General features: G+C 41.4%; 1 protein-coding gene across 1 annotated transcript in view; it reads left to right on the forward strand.

The window, feature by feature from the left end:
• Positions 1-20778, forward strand: part of KIF26A (kinesin family member 26A) — a 99815-nt gene that overhangs the window by 38012 nt on the left and 41025 nt on the right. The window contains exon 4 of the mRNA XM_032691870.1: positions 12684-12850. Coding sequence (XP_032547761.1) covers positions 12684-12850 — 167 coding nt within the window. The remainder of the gene's footprint in view (positions 1-12683; positions 12851-20778) is intronic.

Genomic DNA, 20778 nt, shown 5'->3' on the forward strand with positions numbered 1-20778 from the left:
CAGATGGATTTGTTAGAGAGCAGTTCAGCCTCTGACTTTCCTTAAAACCTCTTTGTTTGTTTATAGCAAGGGTGACTTACATTTTGTTTAAAAGATGCAATAAAAAGCTGACTGCAGAAAACAGAAGAATGGCAAGATTTACTTTGCAGCATTTGCTTTTTTACTTTGATAAATGTCATACCAAATGGATTTTTAAATTAATTTTTAAAATCCTTCTTGATAGCTTTCTCAGTGACCTTTTATTAATACAACGTGGGAAATATATTTTGTAATGAAACAATTAAAATACAATGTGTTGACCATAAATCATGTCTGTGAGACATATGGATGTCTTTGAGCTTTGGGATATTTCTGACTCCACGTATAACATCTTGAATCTCAAGAAGTCAATGTCAGACAGCTGGTGGGGCCAGGACTGCATAGAGGCTTTTTTGTCTTCCTTTTAGCTTCAGTGGTGTTGGTGACATTGCTTTTGTAGAGGAAGTACATGAAAGAAAGGAGGTGGCAAAATACACTACTCTTCAAAGTTACTGAGGGTCACTTTCCATAACAAATCTCAATGGGAGAAGGAAGCCTTTTGCTCCAAATTACTAAATGCTTTCTCATACTAACCTGATATAAACCCCCCATGGAAAAGACCTTTCCTGTGACTGCTGCATCTCTGCTGTGCAGTCATGCCTTGCTTTGTACTTTGCTGCCTTAGCAAATGCAGAGGGAGGGATGTGATGTAGGAGGCCAGTGCTGCCACTGTCACCAAGCCCCTGCCCCAGCAGCCAGGTGGCAGACTGGCTTGGAAAGTGTGAGTTGCAAATTCAGCCTTAGCCATCCAGATGGAAACCATGGCCCTCCATTTTGTACAGTTGCTAAGATCTTTGTGCTCTCTTATTCCAGCTTGTCCCCAGTGTAGGATGCTGAGTGTCAAAATGAGGTTACTTTTTAATGTATTTCCAGGTATCAGAGTGATGTAGGAAAAATGTCAAGAGTTAACAGGAGGATTATTGGCTACAAGATGGAAATGAGCATGTTCTTAGATGAGGGTGCGGACTGCATTTCTTTATGTTGTGTGTTTGACACTTCCACCATAATACTGGTTTTACAGTTGTAGGACAGGGTAACTATTTGTAGGACTCAGACCCTCTTGTGGCTCAAATTACAACCTGAAAGCAGTTCTTTTGATCTTTTACCGCTGCAGGGTAAGCAGTTGTTATTACAGGTCTCAAGGGGAAACAAGTCCATACTTGCCTTTGTTGACAATTGAAGTCAACAGGCAATAATAAGGAATGTTGGCCCAGACTTCACCTGTAACTCATCAGAAGTAGGTTTAAGACAAGCAGACTTGAGAGATTATGTGCAAATGAATCCACTGGATTTACCTTTCGCCCACAGGTCATTCTCTCATCTGGCAAATGTATCATAAGGTACACTAAATACCCCAAATATTTAAGTTTTCTACTCTTGCCTTTCAACTAGTTTCTTTGGGATGGCCTTTTCTACTCACTTCATTTTCTTCAGCTTCTTTTACTTCCTGCTGGTACATTTATACTGTGAATTTGCTCTCCTATGAATTCTTCAGTGTACTGATGGTTAATCAGTGCATCGCATGCCACCCCAACATTTCAAATCACCATACAAGGAAGGTTCGTACTTTTTGGTTGGAGCTCAGGAGTGTCATCCAACATTTGAGAAAGGCTCTACATATCTCATGTAGAACAGCTTCTATGAGGCTACTGTTGCTCTGCACTGGCTATATGGGTTAAGGGTGGGCAGAAGCTGAGTAATGCCCTTTGGGTTCAAAAGTTAATACAGCAGTGAAATGGGATAATTTCAGGCTGAGTTTAGACTTTAGTTGTGTGCAGGCTGGTGGAGAGAAAGTCTTTTGCAGTGGTCTCTGTATACCACATGGAAGGAACTGATTTGCACAGCTGGATGCAGGTGTGGATTGCCCAGTTGTCCTGCTTGTGTAAAAATAGGATTTGAATCTTTTTTTTTTTTTGAAAAGTGCTTTGAATGTAACATTTGCTCCACAGGTTGTTTCCTGGAACTCTGGCGTGTTGAGGTTGTGGGACTCCAGGCAGTCGAGCTGTGCACAGTGTGAGCATTGCTGAAAGCATCTCCTGTTGTTTTGTGGCATGAGTGGCAAAGCGTGGGGCAAAAATTGATGCTCTTTGTTACTTGCAACTACAATTACTGAGATGCCTGGGTGGTAGCTTCTGAGAGGAGGTCTAAAAACCATCAGTAGAAAAAGCATCTACTTTTGTGTTTCAGCACTTAGGAGAGAATTTATGATGTATAGATAGAGTTCATAGATATTTCAAGCATTTCATATGTGTGCGTTTAACAGAATGGATTGCCACTTTACTGAATATAGCATCAAATCAACTCTGTTAATTGAAAAAGATTTTTCACATTATTGCTAATGATGTGACACAGTTTTGTTAGAGATGGCGCATAAAATAGCGCTACTCGAAGTGACATTAATGTATGCATTTAAATTCCTTTTTTTCCCATTTACGTGCATTATTGATTTTATTTCATTGTTGAGCTGCTAATGGATTTATAATTTGAATACAGTCACAGTAATCAATGATGAGATTATTAGACTTAAAATAGAACTTTAAAACTACGATGAGGTAATTTACCAGTGACGTTATAGTGAGTGGGCTGCCCAACCAGGAAAACTGAGTGGATGAGGTCCTCCATAGACAGATAGGAGCAATCTGGTGTTCAGAAGCCCTGATCCTTCAACCGCCCTGATATCTGTTGGAGGGACAACATAGCAGGGCATAAACAATCCAAGAGGTTCCTGGAATGTGTTGGTGATAACTTTCTTCTCCAGATGATAGAAGAGCCAACGAGGAGAGGTGCTATGCTGGACCCTGGCTGTGTTCAGTAGCACAGAGTCCAGTTGGAGCCCAACAGCCAGTGGCGTACCCCAGGGGTCCATACTGTGTCCATTCTCATTCATCTTATTCATCAATACACTGGATGAGGGACAGAGTGCAGCCTCAGGAAGTTTGTGTAGGATGAAAAGCTGGGAGGAGTGGCTGATACCCCAGAGTGCTGCGCTGCCAGTCACAAGATGTGGACAGACTGAAGACATGGGAGGAGATGAACCTAAAGAAATTCAGCAAAGGCAAGTGCAGGGTCCTGTACCTGGGGAGCATTAATCCTGTGTACCAGTACAGACGTGGGGCTGACCTACTGGAAAGCAGCTCTCAGGATCCTGATAGACAACAAGTAAAGCATGAGCCAGCAGTGTGCCCTTGTGGCCAAGAAGGCCAATGATATCCTGGGCTGCATTAGGAAAAGCACTGCCAGCAGGTTGTGGGAGGTCATCCTGCCCCTATACTCAGCCCTAGTGAGGCTGCATCTGTAGCAGTTCTGGGCTCCTCTGTTCAAGGAAGACATGGAGATCCTGGAGAGGGTCCAGGGGAGGGGCCGTGAACATGATGAGGGGACTGGAGCATCTCTCTTATGAGAAAAGGTTGAGGGAGCTGGGCCTGTTTAGCCTGGAGAAGAGACAACTGAGAGTGGATCTTATCATTGTATACAAATATTGTAAGGACAGCTGTCAAGAAGATGGGAGCAGACTCTTTTCAGTGGTGTCCAGTGACAGAGCAAGGGGCAACAGTCACAAACTGAAATGCGGGAGCACTGGAACAGGCTGCCCGGAGAAGTTGTGGAATCTCCTTCTCTGGAGACATTCAAAACATGTCCAGACACAATCCTGTGCAACCTGCTCTAGGTGAACCTGCTTAAGCAGGGGGTTGTCACTAGATAACTCCAGAGGTCCCTTCCATCCCCAGTCATTCTCTGATTCTCTGTAATGGGGCTTAGTGATTAGAGATTTTCTTTGAATCTGAAAGTAATACTTGTAAGATTAAGTGTGAAACTCTTCTGGGGAAGTGAGTCCAAATAATTATACAAAATGATGTTGTGGTTAGGTATTTTCCAAAACAGACTTAATATTACTATTGCTTTTGTTTGGTGCCCAAATGGTTCTGAGTTAATTCCTCTGGATTTACATAACTGCCACTATCTCAAAACTGGATGAGTTTGTTCTTTTCTGGTTCGAAGGAAGTGTTTGAAAGGTGCCATAGGCAGGAGTCCATTGCTGTGTTTTTGGTGTTGTTTGGCAAAGCTAATGGATCTGCCATTCAGAACTGTCCCTGTCCTGTTTCTCAAAAAATTATAGTGGTGAAGTTGTGAAAGGCAGTTTTAGGGGGAGATAGCAGTGGAAGGACGAAGAAGGGGAGAGTGGCCCTTGTGATACCTGGCTCGGGAAGGGTCTGGGTTTAGTTTTTTCATGCCAGGTAGCTGTGTGGACATCCTCTTGAGTCTCATCAGCCTCTCCTGATGACTCTGAAATACTTCTGGGGGCCTGTGGGAACAGCACAACCTTCTGTTACTGTTAAACTAAGATTGTAGTGAAAAGATTATATGGGAATGATAAGAACATTAATAATATCCTGCTGGGTCTCAGCTGCAGCCCATCTAGCCCTGGGCTGTCTCCAGCAGTGAAGCTGGAAATGGTGTTTAGGGAGAGCTGCTCTCTGCAGTCTGCTCATACTCCCCAGTGCCCACACTTGGAAAATTCACAAGGAGGCACTGTCTGTTCCCTTTAGTATCTGTTTATGGACCTACCGTGCAGGAATTGATCTAATTCCTTTCTGACCCTGCAAACACTCTCTACCTCCACAGCCTCCTATGTCAGCAGGTTCCACAAGTTCACTGTCCCAGTGCACTTCCATGACTTTGTAAACCTTAATCAGGCTGCTCTCAGTCTTTCCCTCTCCAAGCGAGAGAGATGAAAGAGGATGGGACTCCTCCTGGGCAGTTGCTTCATCTTCTTGACTATTTACTTGCTTGTCTCTGTCATTTCCCTTACTCCACTACCCTGTCTTGAGATGCAGGACTAGGACTCATAGAGGAGGGGCAGACACTGATCTCTTCTCTGTGGTGACCAGGGACAGAAACCGAGGGAATGGCCTGAAGTTGTGTCAGGGGGATGTAGGTTGGATATTAGAAAAAGGTTTTTCACCCAGAGGGTGGCTGGGCACTGGAACAGGTTTCCCAGAGAAGTGATCACAGCACCAAGCCTGACAGAGTTCAGTGTTTGGATGTTACTCTCAGGCACATGGTGTGACTCTTGGGGATGATCCTGTGCAGGTCTAAGAGCTGGACTTGGTGATTCTTGTGGGTCCCTTCCAACTCAGCAGATTCTGTGATTCTGTGGTTCTCAGTATGTGAACACCCTCCTTGTTCTTTGTGCCCTGCATTGTGATGTCCAAAATTTTTTTTTCTATTTTTTCTTGGCTCTGAATTGATTCAGAGGAACTGACAATAACCCTTGGATATTCCAAACTGTAGCTGCAAGTTTTGGGCTCAGCACTGTGGAGGAGTTATTTAGTTATTTTTCCCCATATACATGGTCTTATCTATGTCAAATCTCACCTGACACTTCTTCCCTCACTCATATTTGGGAAATTATTCTAGAATTCCTTAATAGTGGCATTTGGCTGCTTGAAAGAGCTTTGGGACATCTACAGGCTTGCAGATTTCACTCTAGTCATGGTGGATCATGGCTGTCTGTGTGCCTGGGTTACACGGTTCCCACGTTGCGAGCAAACAGCACATAGCAAGGAACAGCCAGAAGACAAGAGCTGCACCTGCACAGCTCCATCCCTCATTTGGGCCCTCAGTGCCCTTCAGCAATCATCCCAATGATCACAGCTGTGCAAACTTAATGCTGCTTCGTGAGCTTGCCTGTAATTGAATCTTGGTCTCTGGATTTGGGTGTACTAAATACCCAGTTTTCCCTTCAGATAATGAGGGCTTGTACCTCTTCAAGTGAGATACTAGTCAATGGGTGGCTTGCATGTGGTAGCTGTCACGCAAATTGATCCCAAGGGATGTTCTTTTTAAAGCAGTTACATCTAATATGTAAGCAGTTCAAGCATGATTGAAATAGAAATTAGGTATGACAGTCTCCGTCCACCTTTGCCTTTATTTGATGACATTGTATGTCAATCATTATAACAATATAGTGATTATAATAAAATTGGGAACATGGTAATTCCTTTGCTGAATAGAGAGTAATAAAGGTACAGCAAGATTTGGTTGAGTTGCCTAAATCATTGAGAAATTCTGTTGTGGAATCAGGAAGGTGACACAAGTTCTCCCAACTCAAAGCTCTGTATGTGTCCTGTGTTTAGTGGCCGTTTGAAACACATCTGGCCTTGGGAAGTCAGTCCTAATGGAAAAGCATTTGTCTTCTTATCGGAAACCCAACCCTAAACTGACAGAAATTTGCATTATTATGAGCTTGTTAATGAATTCCTTTGCTTGCTCATATCAACCTCTGACAAAAAGCAGGAGTTCAACTGTGTATTTGCCCACTTGAATAAATACCCTGAGCAGTACACAGCTATATTTTTTGGCTTTGGAGGCTGTAACTATTGTAATACCTGTCATCAGGAAAGGCTCTGGGCAACACTTACTGCTTGCCTGGAGGCATTGGAAGACACAGTTCCTCTAGCCTGGCTGTTTTAAATCCACTGCATACGAAAAGTCCTTATTTGAGATGTTAATGTGCAGCAGGATCTATGTCCTTCTTGATAGCTCATTTCATGACTTCCTGGCTTTCCAGGTGGTGGGTTTACATGAGCAAATAGGAGGGTGAGGTTCATGGGACTGGTGGTCAGATAACTGTGAGGAAAGAAAGAAAAAGAGCATCGCTTGCTGTCTCTTTTGGTATTGGTGTCCTGAGTAGCTGAAATGTGGAACAATTGGTCTGTCACTGCCTGGTGGCATCTTTGCACTACCAGAGCCCTGGCTTCAGAGGCTGAGAACTTGGGCAATCTGAAGGAAGGAATGACATTTCATTTTGTAGATGCAGGTCAGCCCAAAACCTTAATAGATTTCTCAGGGACCAAGGATCATGGTTTAGGAGAGATCTGGCTCAGATTGAGATCAAAAGCCCCGGTCAGAGAGAAGAAGCTGCTAATTCTCCATTCTTGTACTGTCAGGGGTGCCAGTGCTGGATGTAGCTGGGTGCATGTGCCCTGCACTTGAAGGATGAGGTCTTTTCTGTGCATGAAGCACAGACTGCTTGTAATTTTTGGTGATTGAGATCCAAACCCTCAACCTGTTTTAGTAATTTACATATAATTTCAAAAAGCAAGAGCTCTGAGGTTGTCTTAGGATCGCCTGTATTACTTTCCAGTCTGTGACAGCAGATGGGCCCTCCTATTTCTGTTTAATTCTATTTCTCTGTAATTTTTCTCCTTCTGCCTCATTTTCAGAGATCAGTGGTAAGCCAGGCATTAGCAACTTTTGTAGCTAAAAACCTTTTTTGAGAGAAGGGATACTGTGCTCTGCATTTGATTTGCACTGAACACGAGATGCATATAAAAGTTTGAAACTACAGGTTTAGGCATTCTGGTTACCACATCACAGCTGCGGGTTATAAAATGACTACAGTAGTGTGTTGTAGTTATAAAATGCCCCAGTTATTTTATAATGAGCCCTGGAAGAAACAACGTCAAATGGCAGTAAAAAAGTTTATCCCAGAACATGTTTCATTGCAACCTGGCATATGCTGCCCTGTTAACTTTATGTAATGCTCGTCAGTCAGGAGGAGGAATTTCACACAGAAGACGTGTGCAGGACTTATCCATGCTTACTTGAAAGAGGGGTTTATATTATGAGCATTATCCAGCTAGAGATTTACGTCACATTTGTTCCAGTTACTGGTCGTGAGAGTCTTTGCATGAATCATTTAGGCAGAAAATTATTGTTTTATCATATACAAACAGTAGCTTTAATATATTGCAAAATCATTAGATCGAGCAGTTTTTACAATTTAATTGACTGTGACATTCTACTCAGAAAGGAGAAAATTGTAAGTTAAAGCAAATACTCAGAATTCTGACTGTTGGTCAGAAAGGGATAAAAACAAGAAGAAAAGGGGGGAAAAAAATCACCAGTACAGACTCGGGCTGTACTAGAGCAGCTAGAGCTTTACCTGCAATACACTGTTGAAACCCTGTTGAGCGCTTTCATTATGGGACTAATTTTTTGAAACAAAGTAAATTGTATTGAGTTCTGACTCTGATTACACAGATGTGTTAGACTTGTTGAGGTTCTTGTAATTTTCCCCGTTCTGTCTTTTGTGATTCTGTTCTTGATAGTCTTTTGCAGCTCTATCCAGCCTTCTGGTTTTCTTTTGCCATGACAGTACTGTCCTGGGGCTAATCCTGGGGTTAGTTTTTCTCTCTATTTTTATAGTCCCATGTTTTTCTTGCCTGTCACCAGATATATGTTTTGCACGTGTTACAGAGACCAAGTGGCATGACTTAGCTTGGCTTTTTTGGATCCCTGGACAAAGGTCAATGTCCAGATAATAGAAGTATTTGGGAAACTGAAAACATTAATGGCTTAGTTTTTGGCTTTGCATTTCAAACTTGTAAAGAGCTTGTTAGGATTGTAATTGTCCTTTGGATGGTAATGGCTTGAAGAGTACTGCGGCCCTGGATATTTCATTTATGGCCAACTTCTTTACAGTGTGATTTTGGACTAATCTGACTTGTTTAAACCCAGGCAGATGTTTCCTGCCATCTAGGCATGGTAGAGAACCTGTGTAATGCGAATGTCCCTGTTCTGCCCAGCACACCTCTGTAGCTTGAGGATGTCTGGTCACCTCCATCTCTTCCTGCTCTCTCCCCCAGCCTTTGCGGGGAGTGTCTTAAGCGGGAACAACTCATGCTGTAATTTCTTGTTGTGGTCGTGCCAACTTCAGCTGTGTGTGTGGATGCTGCCAGCTGGGAACACAGCATGTCTGGCTCTTTTCCCATGTCCTCAGAGTGGGCACTGGGACCTGGTACCAAAACCCTCCTGTCTGTGACACAGGAGAAAAGGGGTCCTATAGAGCAGTTTTGGAAGTCCTTCCTTCGAGGTTTAGCTTGTTTCCAGAGGGTTAATGTCTTTTGTCTAGTGAACCTTTTCTTAGAAAATTAAAACAAACATTACTTTCTGAATGTGGAGGCTTATGACACTTTAAATATTCAGTGCAGTCAGTAACACTTTATAGTGACAAGATTATGATTCAGCATTTGATCATGAGTGATTTATGAAAATTCAGTAAATTTTGAAGCACAGTTCCCTCTCAGCTGCAGTTTGGAGTCTTCTCTTTGTGCAGACTTGCATACTTGAAAAAGTCATGCAAAGTTGCTTGCAGTCCTCTAGAGAATTACATTTTCCATACACACTTGTGAAAAAGTATGTGTTGAGATGAGGAAGGAGCATGAAGTAATTCCTGCATTCTTTTTTTGTGGTGTGACAAGCTGAAGTGCCCAGGTCCATTACCTGTCTTTAGTGTTCTTGCCTCAGGGCATATGACTTGAACCTGGCAAGTTTCCTCATACCTGAGTCCTCCTCCTCATCTCCTGAGAGATGTAGCTATCTCAGGGAGACCTGAATATGGCTGTGCTGGAAAGTCCTGTCACTTTGGATGGTGCAAGCAGCCCTTGAAATGAGTTCTAAACTTGGAAGTTTTGTGGTTTTTCAGCTTCTCAGTATGCAGCAAAACTGTTGGTACCTCTGTGTTTAGGAATACTGATTGGGTAGTTGAAGACAAATGAAGCTATATGGGTTGTCTTCTGCAGTAGTTTTCTGATTATTTTTATCTTACATGTCTTCACTTTTTCTCCCTTTACAAGAATCAGTGCCTTGTCCTTGGCTTCCCTTCATCCTCCTTTCATGCACACACAGAACTGAGAAAAAAACTTCCAGATTTATCCAGAAATTACAGTCTGAGTTTTTGAAACTGTGTCTAATGTGGGAATGGCAATTTACAAACATCCAACTTAGATATGTTGTTCTGGAAAGTATATTAACCATCCGTTATCTGAAATATCAGATTTGATTTGGATATTTCAAGTTACATGTCTAATATGTCCAAAAGCATTGGTCTCTTAGAAATACAGGCTTCTAAGTTCTCATAGAAATAAAAAAGTGGTGTAAAAGGAATGTGTTACACATTGATCATATTTTTGTTAGGTGTGAATTGCTTTTACAGGAATTGATCTGTTAAGAGGTTCCAGTCAGTTCTTACAAGTCTCTTACACTTTACTGTAAAATTCAGTGACATTTCACGCTAACTCTGCAGATTTCATATTTAGCTTTAGATCATGCTATCATTGAGATTATACTCTCATTAAAGTGCGATTAGTTGGAAACATGTTATTGCTTCTGCCTTTTTTTTCCAAAATTTTGCTTAAACATAATTTTCTTTGTTTCAAGGTCCACTGTGTAATACAGCCCCTGCTGAAAGAGAGTGGAAAAATGTGTTGGGAATTAATCTTGAGCCTGCAATTTTTAATCTGAGACAACATCTTATGTGACGGAGGATTATGATTGTCTTCCTGACAGAATGTGGGGGGAATATTCAGACACTAATGTGACAGTGTCTGCCACTGTGCTTGCTGGTTGTGTGTCATTCTCTTGCTGGCCATCAGGCCATAGCTGCTGAGAATGGAAGTCCTTGATGTGCCAGTTTTTAGGCGCCTCGTGATGGCTCCAAAGCTTCTCACGTAAATTTTTTTTTTTTTTAAGTCTGCAAATTGCTAAATCCATAGTAAGCTCCACCTATTTGTCAGTGCTTTGTGTCAGTTCATGTAACTCTGAAGTTCAGATATCACAGTGGATTTTACCCATCCACGTTTTTCTCCATGCCATGTACTTTCTGTGACTGGTATAGGTCAGGACCACACATCTGTTGCTTCAGTGCATTAATGATCAAATACCTGCTTTATCGACCCTCTCAAGGTTCATTACTCCATCACTTAGTTATAAGCAATTAACCACATGAGTGGATCTGATCCTTTTCCAAGCATCTCTGTTCCTGGCTGTCATCGCCAGTAGATCATGGATGGGATAGACAAACTCTCTTTGTAAAGAACATTTTTCTTGCCATGCCATTTCTATGTGCCAGTCTCGATCTCACGCAGTGCTTGGTCTGTCTTTCTGCCTGCATCACTAAGAAATCTGATCTCGTGAGACTTCTGCATTACAAAGTGAAGGATTTTGTAGAGGGTTATTCAAAGTTTCCAGTTTGGCTTCTAGAGTGAGTAGCTTTGCTAGGATTAAGTTAATCTGCATGACTGTTCTTCTGTGTCTCAGCCTCAGATCTCTTAGGTGAGCTCTATAAAAGTACATTTTTGTGTAGCACTCTATGGTGAAGCTTTAGTCAGACACTCCATAATACTGATAATAGTACTAATCTTTAAAGAGCAGATATTCAAAAGAGCTGGGTGTACTTTTTGCTTGTTGACTTCGCTGGGAACTGGGAATTCAGCACTCAGTCTATAGGAATGAGTCCAGAGGAAACTCCAGATGTCTTTTCATGCACCTGTCGAACACTGCTTGGTTGACAGAGTTTTCTTTTACTTGGTACCTAATAACAGGGTATTGCCTTAATTAGGTATTGCCTCAATTCTCATGAGAAAAATCTCTATTTGTGTTGTTGGTGTATGAGAAAATTGAGGGTGTGTATGTAACTGCGAAAACCCTATTACCATGTCTGCATATCTGTAGTTGTAAAACATGATCTATGGCAGCTCAAAATTTAAAATTTGGTGGCATCCCAGGAAATACCTAATTGCATTTGTGCTTCATTACAAGGCTGTCTGCTTTCCTGGAATTTATTTTAGCTAATTAGTTGGAAATGTCAAAATAGTATTTCAGATGACAGAAATATCATATATTATCATACATGAAGCAATTAACTCTTTTGACAGATATTTATTGTAGTGTCATCTTTAATTAAATCTTCAGGACTCCTAGACATAGAGCAGGTTTTTCTGAAAAGGAAGCATCCCAGCACTTTCAGTGAGCATTTGACTGATGGGGCTTAATTGAACTCGGTACTTCAAAGAGTTGGTGGCCTAAACATGAAGATATAGACATGACACAATTTCACAATACAGATGTCTGATATTTTGGCAAAAATTTCAAAATAATCACCACCTTCCAAACTTCTCAGACACTGCAGATACATTATGCTGGAGAAGATGCATCTCCAGTCGCTCCTGTTCTTCCACTAGAGTAGTCTGCAGGAGAAAAAAAGTGTCATACACTTGTGCTGCTAGGATAAATAATGCTGAAAAACAAGGCAGTATATATGTTTTTTAAAAAAAAAATCAATTTTTTATTTAGTTCTTGGAGTTATTCATGTGGAAACGTGTTACAAATGTGACTGTTTGGTTAGTTCCTCTTAAACAGATAGGTCCTGTAGATGATGTGCCACTGAGAAATAATTCCTGACAGTTATAACTGAACCAGATAAACAGTTCTGCCAGCTCCCAAATAACACTGTAAAACAAAAGGGTTCTGCTTATCGTTTTCCATTTCTTCATGCCTGTCAAACTATTTAACTGTGCATTACCCATCACAAAGGTTCTCTGTGTTTTTCTACTCCTCTGCTGTGGTCATGGTTTTTACATTCTCTGTTGCTGGACCTACTGTGCTACACTTGTCCAGCTGTATCACTCCTCAGCCACTGCTGTTCTTCGCCTTCAAAGACACTCACTGGAAGTGCTGCATGAGATTTTCCCTGCTGTGGCCATGTATTAACTAGTACTAACCTGTGCACATGGTTTTATTTATTTTTTTTTTTTTTTCAGGCAGAAACAGCACCAGAAAGTGGCCGAGATGTTCCCAGTGTTCAGATCAGCTCAGGGCAGCACAACTCCGACCCCTCAGGAGCCGGAGGCATGGCAGCCTCCCAGAGCATGGTCGCTCCGGCCGGAGTCTCGGCAGGTACTTCGGCTGCAGCTTCGTTCTTCATAAGGTAGTTTTTCACCTTTCTGGTTTCCATAACTGCTCATGGGTCTTCAAACAGTTGCGAAATGCTGTTGAATCTTTGCCATGGGTAGAAGGTGTACTGTGTGATGCTGGTTGCTGAGAAATGGGGTTGGTCACCTGGTCATGACTTTGGCTTTCTGGTGCCACTGGGGTGCAGGGGTGTGATGGTGATGCCCTGTTTCTCTCTGGAGACATCAGCAGGAACTTAACCAAAATCCTAGAAATTGTGTGTTGGGCATTTTCTAGTCCTTAATGGCCATTTCTACCATAAACCTTTTATTCTGTAGGTTTCCTTGATGCTAAAGCCGAAGTACCAAGTTTAAAAAAAAAAGTTAGATTTTTATTCAGTAGCATGGCCTATGTGTCCAAATGAAAGTTTTTACATGGTTGGTAGCAACAGTTAAAACACTTTAAGACATTCTTTTTTTAACAGTAGCTCAGAACAATCTTTTGCTTTCATTCCTTGGTCTTATAACAAAAACGATATGTTAGTTTTGTTTGGATGTTTGTTGTAATTAGCAATGTTGATTAAATGCAATACGCTGTCAAGCAGATGGTATTTAAAACAACAAAATTCAAGGCTTTGTACTTGCATTCCAACTCCTTTTTAATTCAGAACTGAACATATTTTCAGACAATATTGAAAAACGTATGTCTGTGAATGGCAGTAAAGTCAGATTTATGCACGGAGTGAGAATACTTCTTATCATTTAATCACAATAGTAATTGTGTTGTTTCCTTTTCATTGGTCTTTAACATGTTTTGTACTATTAGATAAATGATGTTTACTATAAGTTGCAGCCTGACCTCAGAAGGAGCTCAACTTTCCAAGTTTTGTTTTTTTAGAAGAACATAGTTCAATGAGTCTTAAATACCTACATATCACAGTCTGTCTGTACACAAGAGGTTTGGAAATGACTGCCCTAAGAGTGCTCTGTGTAAGTCAGTGGTTTGTCTCTGTGCTGTGGGTTTGAAGCCAACACAGAGAAATGGTTGCCTACAGAGGATGATTGGTTTAATTTAAAGATAGGTATCTGAAATTAGAGGGACTGGAGAGGAAGAATAAGGGGACAAGCTCAGGCATCTCTCTTCTCGTTTAGTTACCTAAATAAGGACAGATGAATATTCTCCAAAGTATCTAGAATGGACAGCAGCACAGCTTTCGTTACTGTGTTTCATATTATGGGTATAAACAGTGCGATTTTAGCTTAATCTGCTTTGGATTTATTTCAGTGTTTAATCTGTATGTCACAAACAAATGTAAAGACTTGTCCCTTTCATAGGGTAAGCCAGAAAATAAAATACCTTCCTTGGAACTGAAAGAAATCAGTGCCTACCAGTCTGAAATAAGACCCAAAATCTTTTCTCCCATTGATGCTTTTGTCAATGGTCAGCAAAACTCAGTTCTGTTTTTATTGTGAAGCGATTGTCATTAGCTTGAATCAAAAAATCCTTGAAGTCAGCAGCAAGACTGCAAATGACATCACTGTACTTTGGATCAGGCCCTAATTGCTTCTCATGAATCTGTCTTTGCCTCAAGTGAATCAGAGTTTTATAGCTTTAGCAGCTATGTGCTAGCTAAAACATTTGAAAAACCCATCAGTACCTTGCTTATTCCCTACCTGTGTTTCCTCTGTTCAAAATTGTTTCTCTTCAATTTTTTAACCAAAGAACAGAGCTGGTTGAAATTTTTGTGTGCAAAGCACTTCTGTTTGTTCTTTGTTGTTGTTGATACACAAAAAATCTGACAAAAGCTGGGGGAGAGAGGTCTTTCATTGATCTCTGGCAGTCATAAGTATGTTGAGCAGGTCCTCAGGTGGGTACCACTGCATAGTCCTGGCTGGGCTGCTCCCCCAGCGTTGGTACTAACCTCAGGAGAGGCTCCCTCTGCTACTGCTCCTTCTCTTCTGACTCCTCATGCCACGGGGACCTTTATGGATCCAAGTTTTCATGCTGAGTCTTCCTCCCACCCTCAAGGTGTGGAGTTCTCAGCAGGAGAGGAGAGGAAGAGGAGAAGATCTTCAAGGATGAGTGAGTTACCATAGATGCTGAGAGAAATGGCTTATCCAGGGACCACAGGTATTAGGATATCAGCAGTCTGGATTTTTTTGTCTGGTACTGGTGGGCTATCAGGCTTCTTTGCTTCAGCCTTTCCAGTCCTGCCTGTTTCCCTTTGCACCATCCAGCCATGAACTTGCTGAGGAAGAAGGTCAGCCCTGCCTTGAATCCTTTGCAGCAGCATCCACTTCTCTCTCCTTCATCTCTCTGTTCAGCTAATCCTCTCTCAGGAAGCACCTGGAGATGAAAGAGAAGTCATGGCAGTAGTGTTAGGCTATAGTCCCTGTTCATTAAATTTGCTGATTTTTTTTTTTTTCCCTTGCTGTGTTTCACTCTTCAGCCACTTAAATTCTGAACTTTGTAGCAAAGCCAGTGTGTTACTCATGTTATGCAGAGCCTGGCACATTTTGTTCTTGTGGAATAAATGCAGTTAATATATTGATAATCCTCCCCCCTCCCCCCGCACACATACACACATATATATTTTTTTTTTCCCAAATCATTGACCTCTCTTTGACCAAGTCTATTGAGGACCTTCATATTTTTACATGAGCCTTCTGTAAAAGGAGCTCTGGTTGGAACTTTTGCCTTAGAAATAGAGTAGCAAGGTAAAAATTTGCATGCGTATTAATGTTCAGTATGTTTGGGTGTAGGGTTGGTTACTTTGGAAGACAAAGCCTTCATATGATGCTTGTGAAAACTGCATTTGTGATTTTCTGAGCTACAGTGACACTAAATATAGACTTTTCCCACATGAATAAAGGATTTCAGTCTTATTCTTCATGAAACAGCATTAACTGTGCTTGTACAGCACAATTAACTTTTGGATTGTGACATGGTTTCCTGGCAGTATATAAATGTCTTTTTTTACCTTAAAGCTAGGGTGCCTATTTGGTGAAATAACAACCTTACACTCTTGCTTGTGAACTGATTTGGTTTTTTTTTTTTGTTGGTTGCTTAGTTTTTTACTCCAGGTTGTTCCTTGAGAGTCAGAGTTTTATGTTTCAAAGGTCACAAACTCAAAAAATGGTACAGAAAGTTCATTTCCTCACCTGGAAAATAAAAACTAAAAGCCGAAGTAAAACTTGTACCTGGTGATAAGAGGTACCCATGATTAAAATGAGTATGTTTAAGGTATTCTTTGCAGTGAATGCATTGATTTTGTTAAGCATATGTGCAGCCCAAATCTACATATTCATCCAAAACTCTTTCTCATTTGACTGTCATATTTAATTTCTTGAAGCTTAATTATCTTCTGCTTAAAAAAAAGTATTTTATTCATTACCAAGGAATGCAGAGAAGTGCTAAGTATTCAAAATCAAAGCCAAATATTAAAGACAGCAGACAGAAGCGTATTAAGAAATTAAATCAGTTTTAAGCTTTTTTCCCCTCACTATGATCTGTCACAGAAGGAGGAAAGCTTTGATTAACATCTGACTGTGTCACGCAAGCAAATTGCCAGACATTACTCAGTGGTTGTGTTACCGAAGGACCAGAGGTTTTAGCAGAAAATGGAGCTTCTCAGTAGGTCACTGACAGAATAAGAAATCTCGGGTAAAAAGCACAGCTCATGTTCATGGATGGCTGTGAAGAGACTCCCAGTTCACCCTTACGATTCAAGAGGAGAAGTTTATTCTTACATTCTTCAGATTTAAGAAGAATGCATCTGGCCTTTGTCCCTTGGTGTAACATGAACTGTGCCTTGCCTAGTGCTCCACGCTTTATACCTCTTTTCAGGTGTCTTTTTTTTTTTTTATAAGGAACCTGAACAAACTTTATATTATTAAGTGAAAATATGTGAGATAATTGTAGGACCCTTCTGTGGGTTATGCTTGCAACTAAGTAAATATTGGCATATTTTGTTATAAAACTGTAACAAGCTCTTGGGCTTTTTTGTCACACGGACACCTGGGAAGGAGAGGAAATGGTGTTTCCAAGAACAGGCAGGAGAAGGGCAGTGATGAGGAGAAGAGGTATGCACTTGGGAAAAGGTTAATGGGCTATCTGACAAAAAAGAAAATACCACTCCCTTGGGAGGTGAATCAAGACCCCCAATAAATCGAAGCTGTCACCATTAACATGCCATTTCTGCCTGTTGGTGGCTGGTGACAGTGGTGGCAGCAGTGCCTGTGCTGCTGTTGGGGTGAGACCATGGGGAGCTGCCCCCAGTGCACAAGCTGGAAGGAAGGTTTGAGCAGTGACAGGGCAGCTAGGATGAATCAAAGCTGTTTAGAAGAAAATGGATATCAAAGCAAGCAGTGTTGAGCAGAAGACAAACTGTATTAAGTCTGTCTTCTAAAATTGTCATCTTCTTTGATGTCAAGTTGTTGATCTTTTCAAACTGTCTTAGTCACAGGTTGCACTTGCTGCTGTGCCACTGCTGCCTTTGAAGCAGGGAAATGTCTCTGTAGTTGCAGCTTCTTTCCCTTGTATCTGCCTGCTTTTGTTTGACAAATTACTCTTCCAAACATATAACACTCAATATGCACTCACTGCTTTTCAGTTTTCTAAATTATTTTCAGTGTTGCTGGGCTTTGCTAGATTAAAAACATTTAAGTTAATAAATCTGGAGAATTACAGTGGTGAATCACACCCATTATCTTTCCACTCTCATCTTCCTGCATGTTTGGGAAAGCTGTGTCAATTTAGACATGATATAAAACATTGCACATGATATGCTTTTTGCAAGCAGCTTTTCTTAACAGAATATACAATCTCCAAGTAATGTAATTGAACATCTGAAGAGTTAAAATAAGCGTAGTTGTCTTTTTCTAGAGTCAGGATATTCCATCATATTTTAATGCCTGTGAGTTTGGATTAAAGAATCTAATTATTCACTAATGAGCAGTAATGGTACATATAAACTAAGGGTCACTATCCTATTACAGGCACCTGATGGTTCACTGATAAGCATTTGGTCATTAGATTGACCATAAAATATAGTCAATAATTGAGGTTACTCATAGAGCAGACACCTTATCAGCTTTAGGCATGGTGGGACAGCTTGTCAGTACTCTGTGTCCTGATTGTGCTGTGACTGAGCATATGATTAGGGTATTGAAGCAGTCTGTATCTAATGAAACTGCAGGAAAGGCATAGCAATATTAGCACAACCACTAAATGACTAATGTGTTTTTGTTCCAAGCCTTAGACACTTCAATTAGTTCCAATAAACTCTGATCTAGTGTAGCGGTAGGCAGAGAATTCAGATATTTTGTGTACAAGCTTTCATTACACTAGTCAGAATTTGTAACATTTAGGGGACAGATGAAATCTGTGGGGCTTTGAATGAAAAATGGTGGAAGTAATAAAGGCTGCCATTACTGTTTTTACTTCTTTTTCTTCAGGTTTTTTTTTTTACATTTTTTAGATTTAGAATACTGAGACAATGCCTAATGCCTGATTTAAAAGATGAAGCTGATAGCAGCAAACTAGATGTCTACATTTTGCTTTAAGGTCCATTCATGCAGTTCATGTAGGCTTGTGCATATAATCTAAACTTAGAATGTGGTCCTTAGCATTTTCTACCATATGGAACATTAGTCAAATAGTCTTGTCTTGAAAGCTTTTGTAGAGATATTGATTTTGCTGTGCTTCAAACTGGTGCTGAGAAAATAACCTCAGAACCCATTCTTTTATGATTTTTTTTTCCATGAGGATGCCTTAACTTTCATAAATTATTTAATATGGTGAAGGGTGCAAAATGCCTTTTGTCTTTCTGAACTGCTGTTCAGGCTTCTGTAATGCGACCTTGGAAAGTAACCATAGAAACATGTTAAAAGCATCAACTGAAAATCAGTAGTTCAGTTTGACAGTGATGCAAATTCTGTGAAAGAAGATTATGATGTATTAGGAACACTTGAGGCATATATTACTGCTAACCTGTTAAACCTGATTATTCCATGACTACCACTGCTTTCAGAATTTAATGCAGGGGGAAAAAAGAGAAGGAAAAAAACCCATACTTTTTTTTTAAGTTGCCGTGTTTAAGATGTTTCTAAGTAAATCACCTCAGCCTGTCATTCTCTGTCCTGTTAAAAGCAAGAATTATATTTCTGCTAAGCTCATAATGTAGTTCCCTGTATTTAATAGCTGTAAACTTTTGCCCAGTCCCCTGCTAGGATGCACTGGTATCCTGCCTTTGTGCAGAGCTGGCACAAATTAAGTCTCTTTGACAGATAAAGTGGATAACTGGGTTACGAATAAGCAGTAGTTCACCAAAAGGTGAGGAAAATGTGTAATTCATTGGATCCTGAGTTAGAGATTTTTGTGCTGACCTGTAGTAGTTAAGCTAGTCTGTGAGGTTGAAACAGAAGTGCTTACTATAGTAGCAGGTAACCACAGTAAATTCTTGATAAATCATGGGTCAAGAGAAGCAGCGCAGTCACTTGTTAAAGCTTCCTCAGCAAGCATAACCCATGCCTAAGGAATCCTGTGTTGAGGGGATGTGAGAAAATTTTCTTTGAACTGGTTACCTAGGAAAGCGGGGTACCAGCTCTTCCCAATTAAGGCTGCTTTGCTGGCAGATTTATCCCAAACCCATGCGTGGTTTGTCTCTAATTTACAGTGTCATAGCAGTATCACGGGAGTTGCAGGGCTCCTCAGGGAAATCGTGGCTTGCTGGCATTAATGCAGCCCAAGAGCCCCTCAGTGCACCATCCCTTCTTTGTTAAATGCCTGGAATGCTCCAATTTCTCTTGCGACCGTTTGGTCACTGGTCAGGAAGGGTGGCTGAGAAATTTGTGACTTGGGGGAGAACTATGGGTGTGCAGATGAAGTGGAGCATCCAGCTGTTTCGAGAGTCAGCCAGATACATAATTATTCTTTCCCTCTTAATGATCCCCCTACTCCGGACTTAGAAAGCTGGAGCAGCCCGATCCCTGCAGTGTCCTCCCCACTGCATGGGGCTGGAGAGAGGGATGCCCTCCTGTCCCCTTTCTCCCCTCTGCATGGGGCTGGAAAGAGCAAGAAAGCCCTCATGCAGATGTGCAAATGGAGAAGGAGCAGGTGTCACCAAAGGGCTTGCCTTGTCTTGCCGGTGCCATGCCGTGGCTGCTGGAATGTGGTTGCTAGAGAGCAAACATGACCTGCACGTAGCACAGCACTATGTGGGGACAGGGGACGGGGCAGGGTGTGAGGCATTGTGCAGTATCTTGTATCATCTCAGGGCAGCTTAAGCTTTCCTAGTTGCTGTGGCAGCATAATACTGCCTGTAATTAAGGGTAAACAAAGAGTGCATGCTTTAGGTATATCCCGTTTCACGTTAGCCTGTAAGGAGGATAAACTGGGAGATAAGCCTGAATTTAGTAGTCTTTGTCCTTGGGAACACAAATGACTCTCACGACAGCATGTTTAGCAGCAGAACATCGTTACTGCTAATACAGCATCGTACATTTACACAGGGCGTTATCAGCGTACGGTGAACCAGGCCCCCCCCTATGGAGAGCTCATCTATGATGACTGAGAGATTGACTGGGCAAACAGAGATGAGGCACAGAGCTGTAGTTCAGCAAAGGGAGGAGGTAAAGAAATTGGAGTAGCTGAGAAAGAAGGTAGAGTTTGGATGTCAGCACTGCTGAGTTAGAACACTACTGAAAGCATGAAAAATGTCCCAAAGGCTAAGAGATTTGCGATCGGGATATGCCTATTGATTTCGAGGGGACAGGCACTGAGTGATCAACCAAGGTGGAGAGCACATGGTGACGATTTGAGAGAGCCTCAGAGGGAACTGGGTGGTGACCAGATGAACCAGCACTGGGCATCTGTGAGTCATTACCTTGGAAGATGAAGCTCCCCATATAGAGTATTAAGGATCATGGTGTATGAACCAAGGAGAGATGATGCAAGGCATCAATG

This window comes from Chiroxiphia lanceolata, chromosome 6 (genome assembly GCF_009829145.1).
Source record: "Chiroxiphia lanceolata isolate bChiLan1 chromosome 6, bChiLan1.pri, whole genome shotgun sequence".
Lineage (NCBI taxonomy): Eukaryota > Metazoa > Chordata > Aves > Passeriformes > Pipridae > Chiroxiphia > Chiroxiphia lanceolata.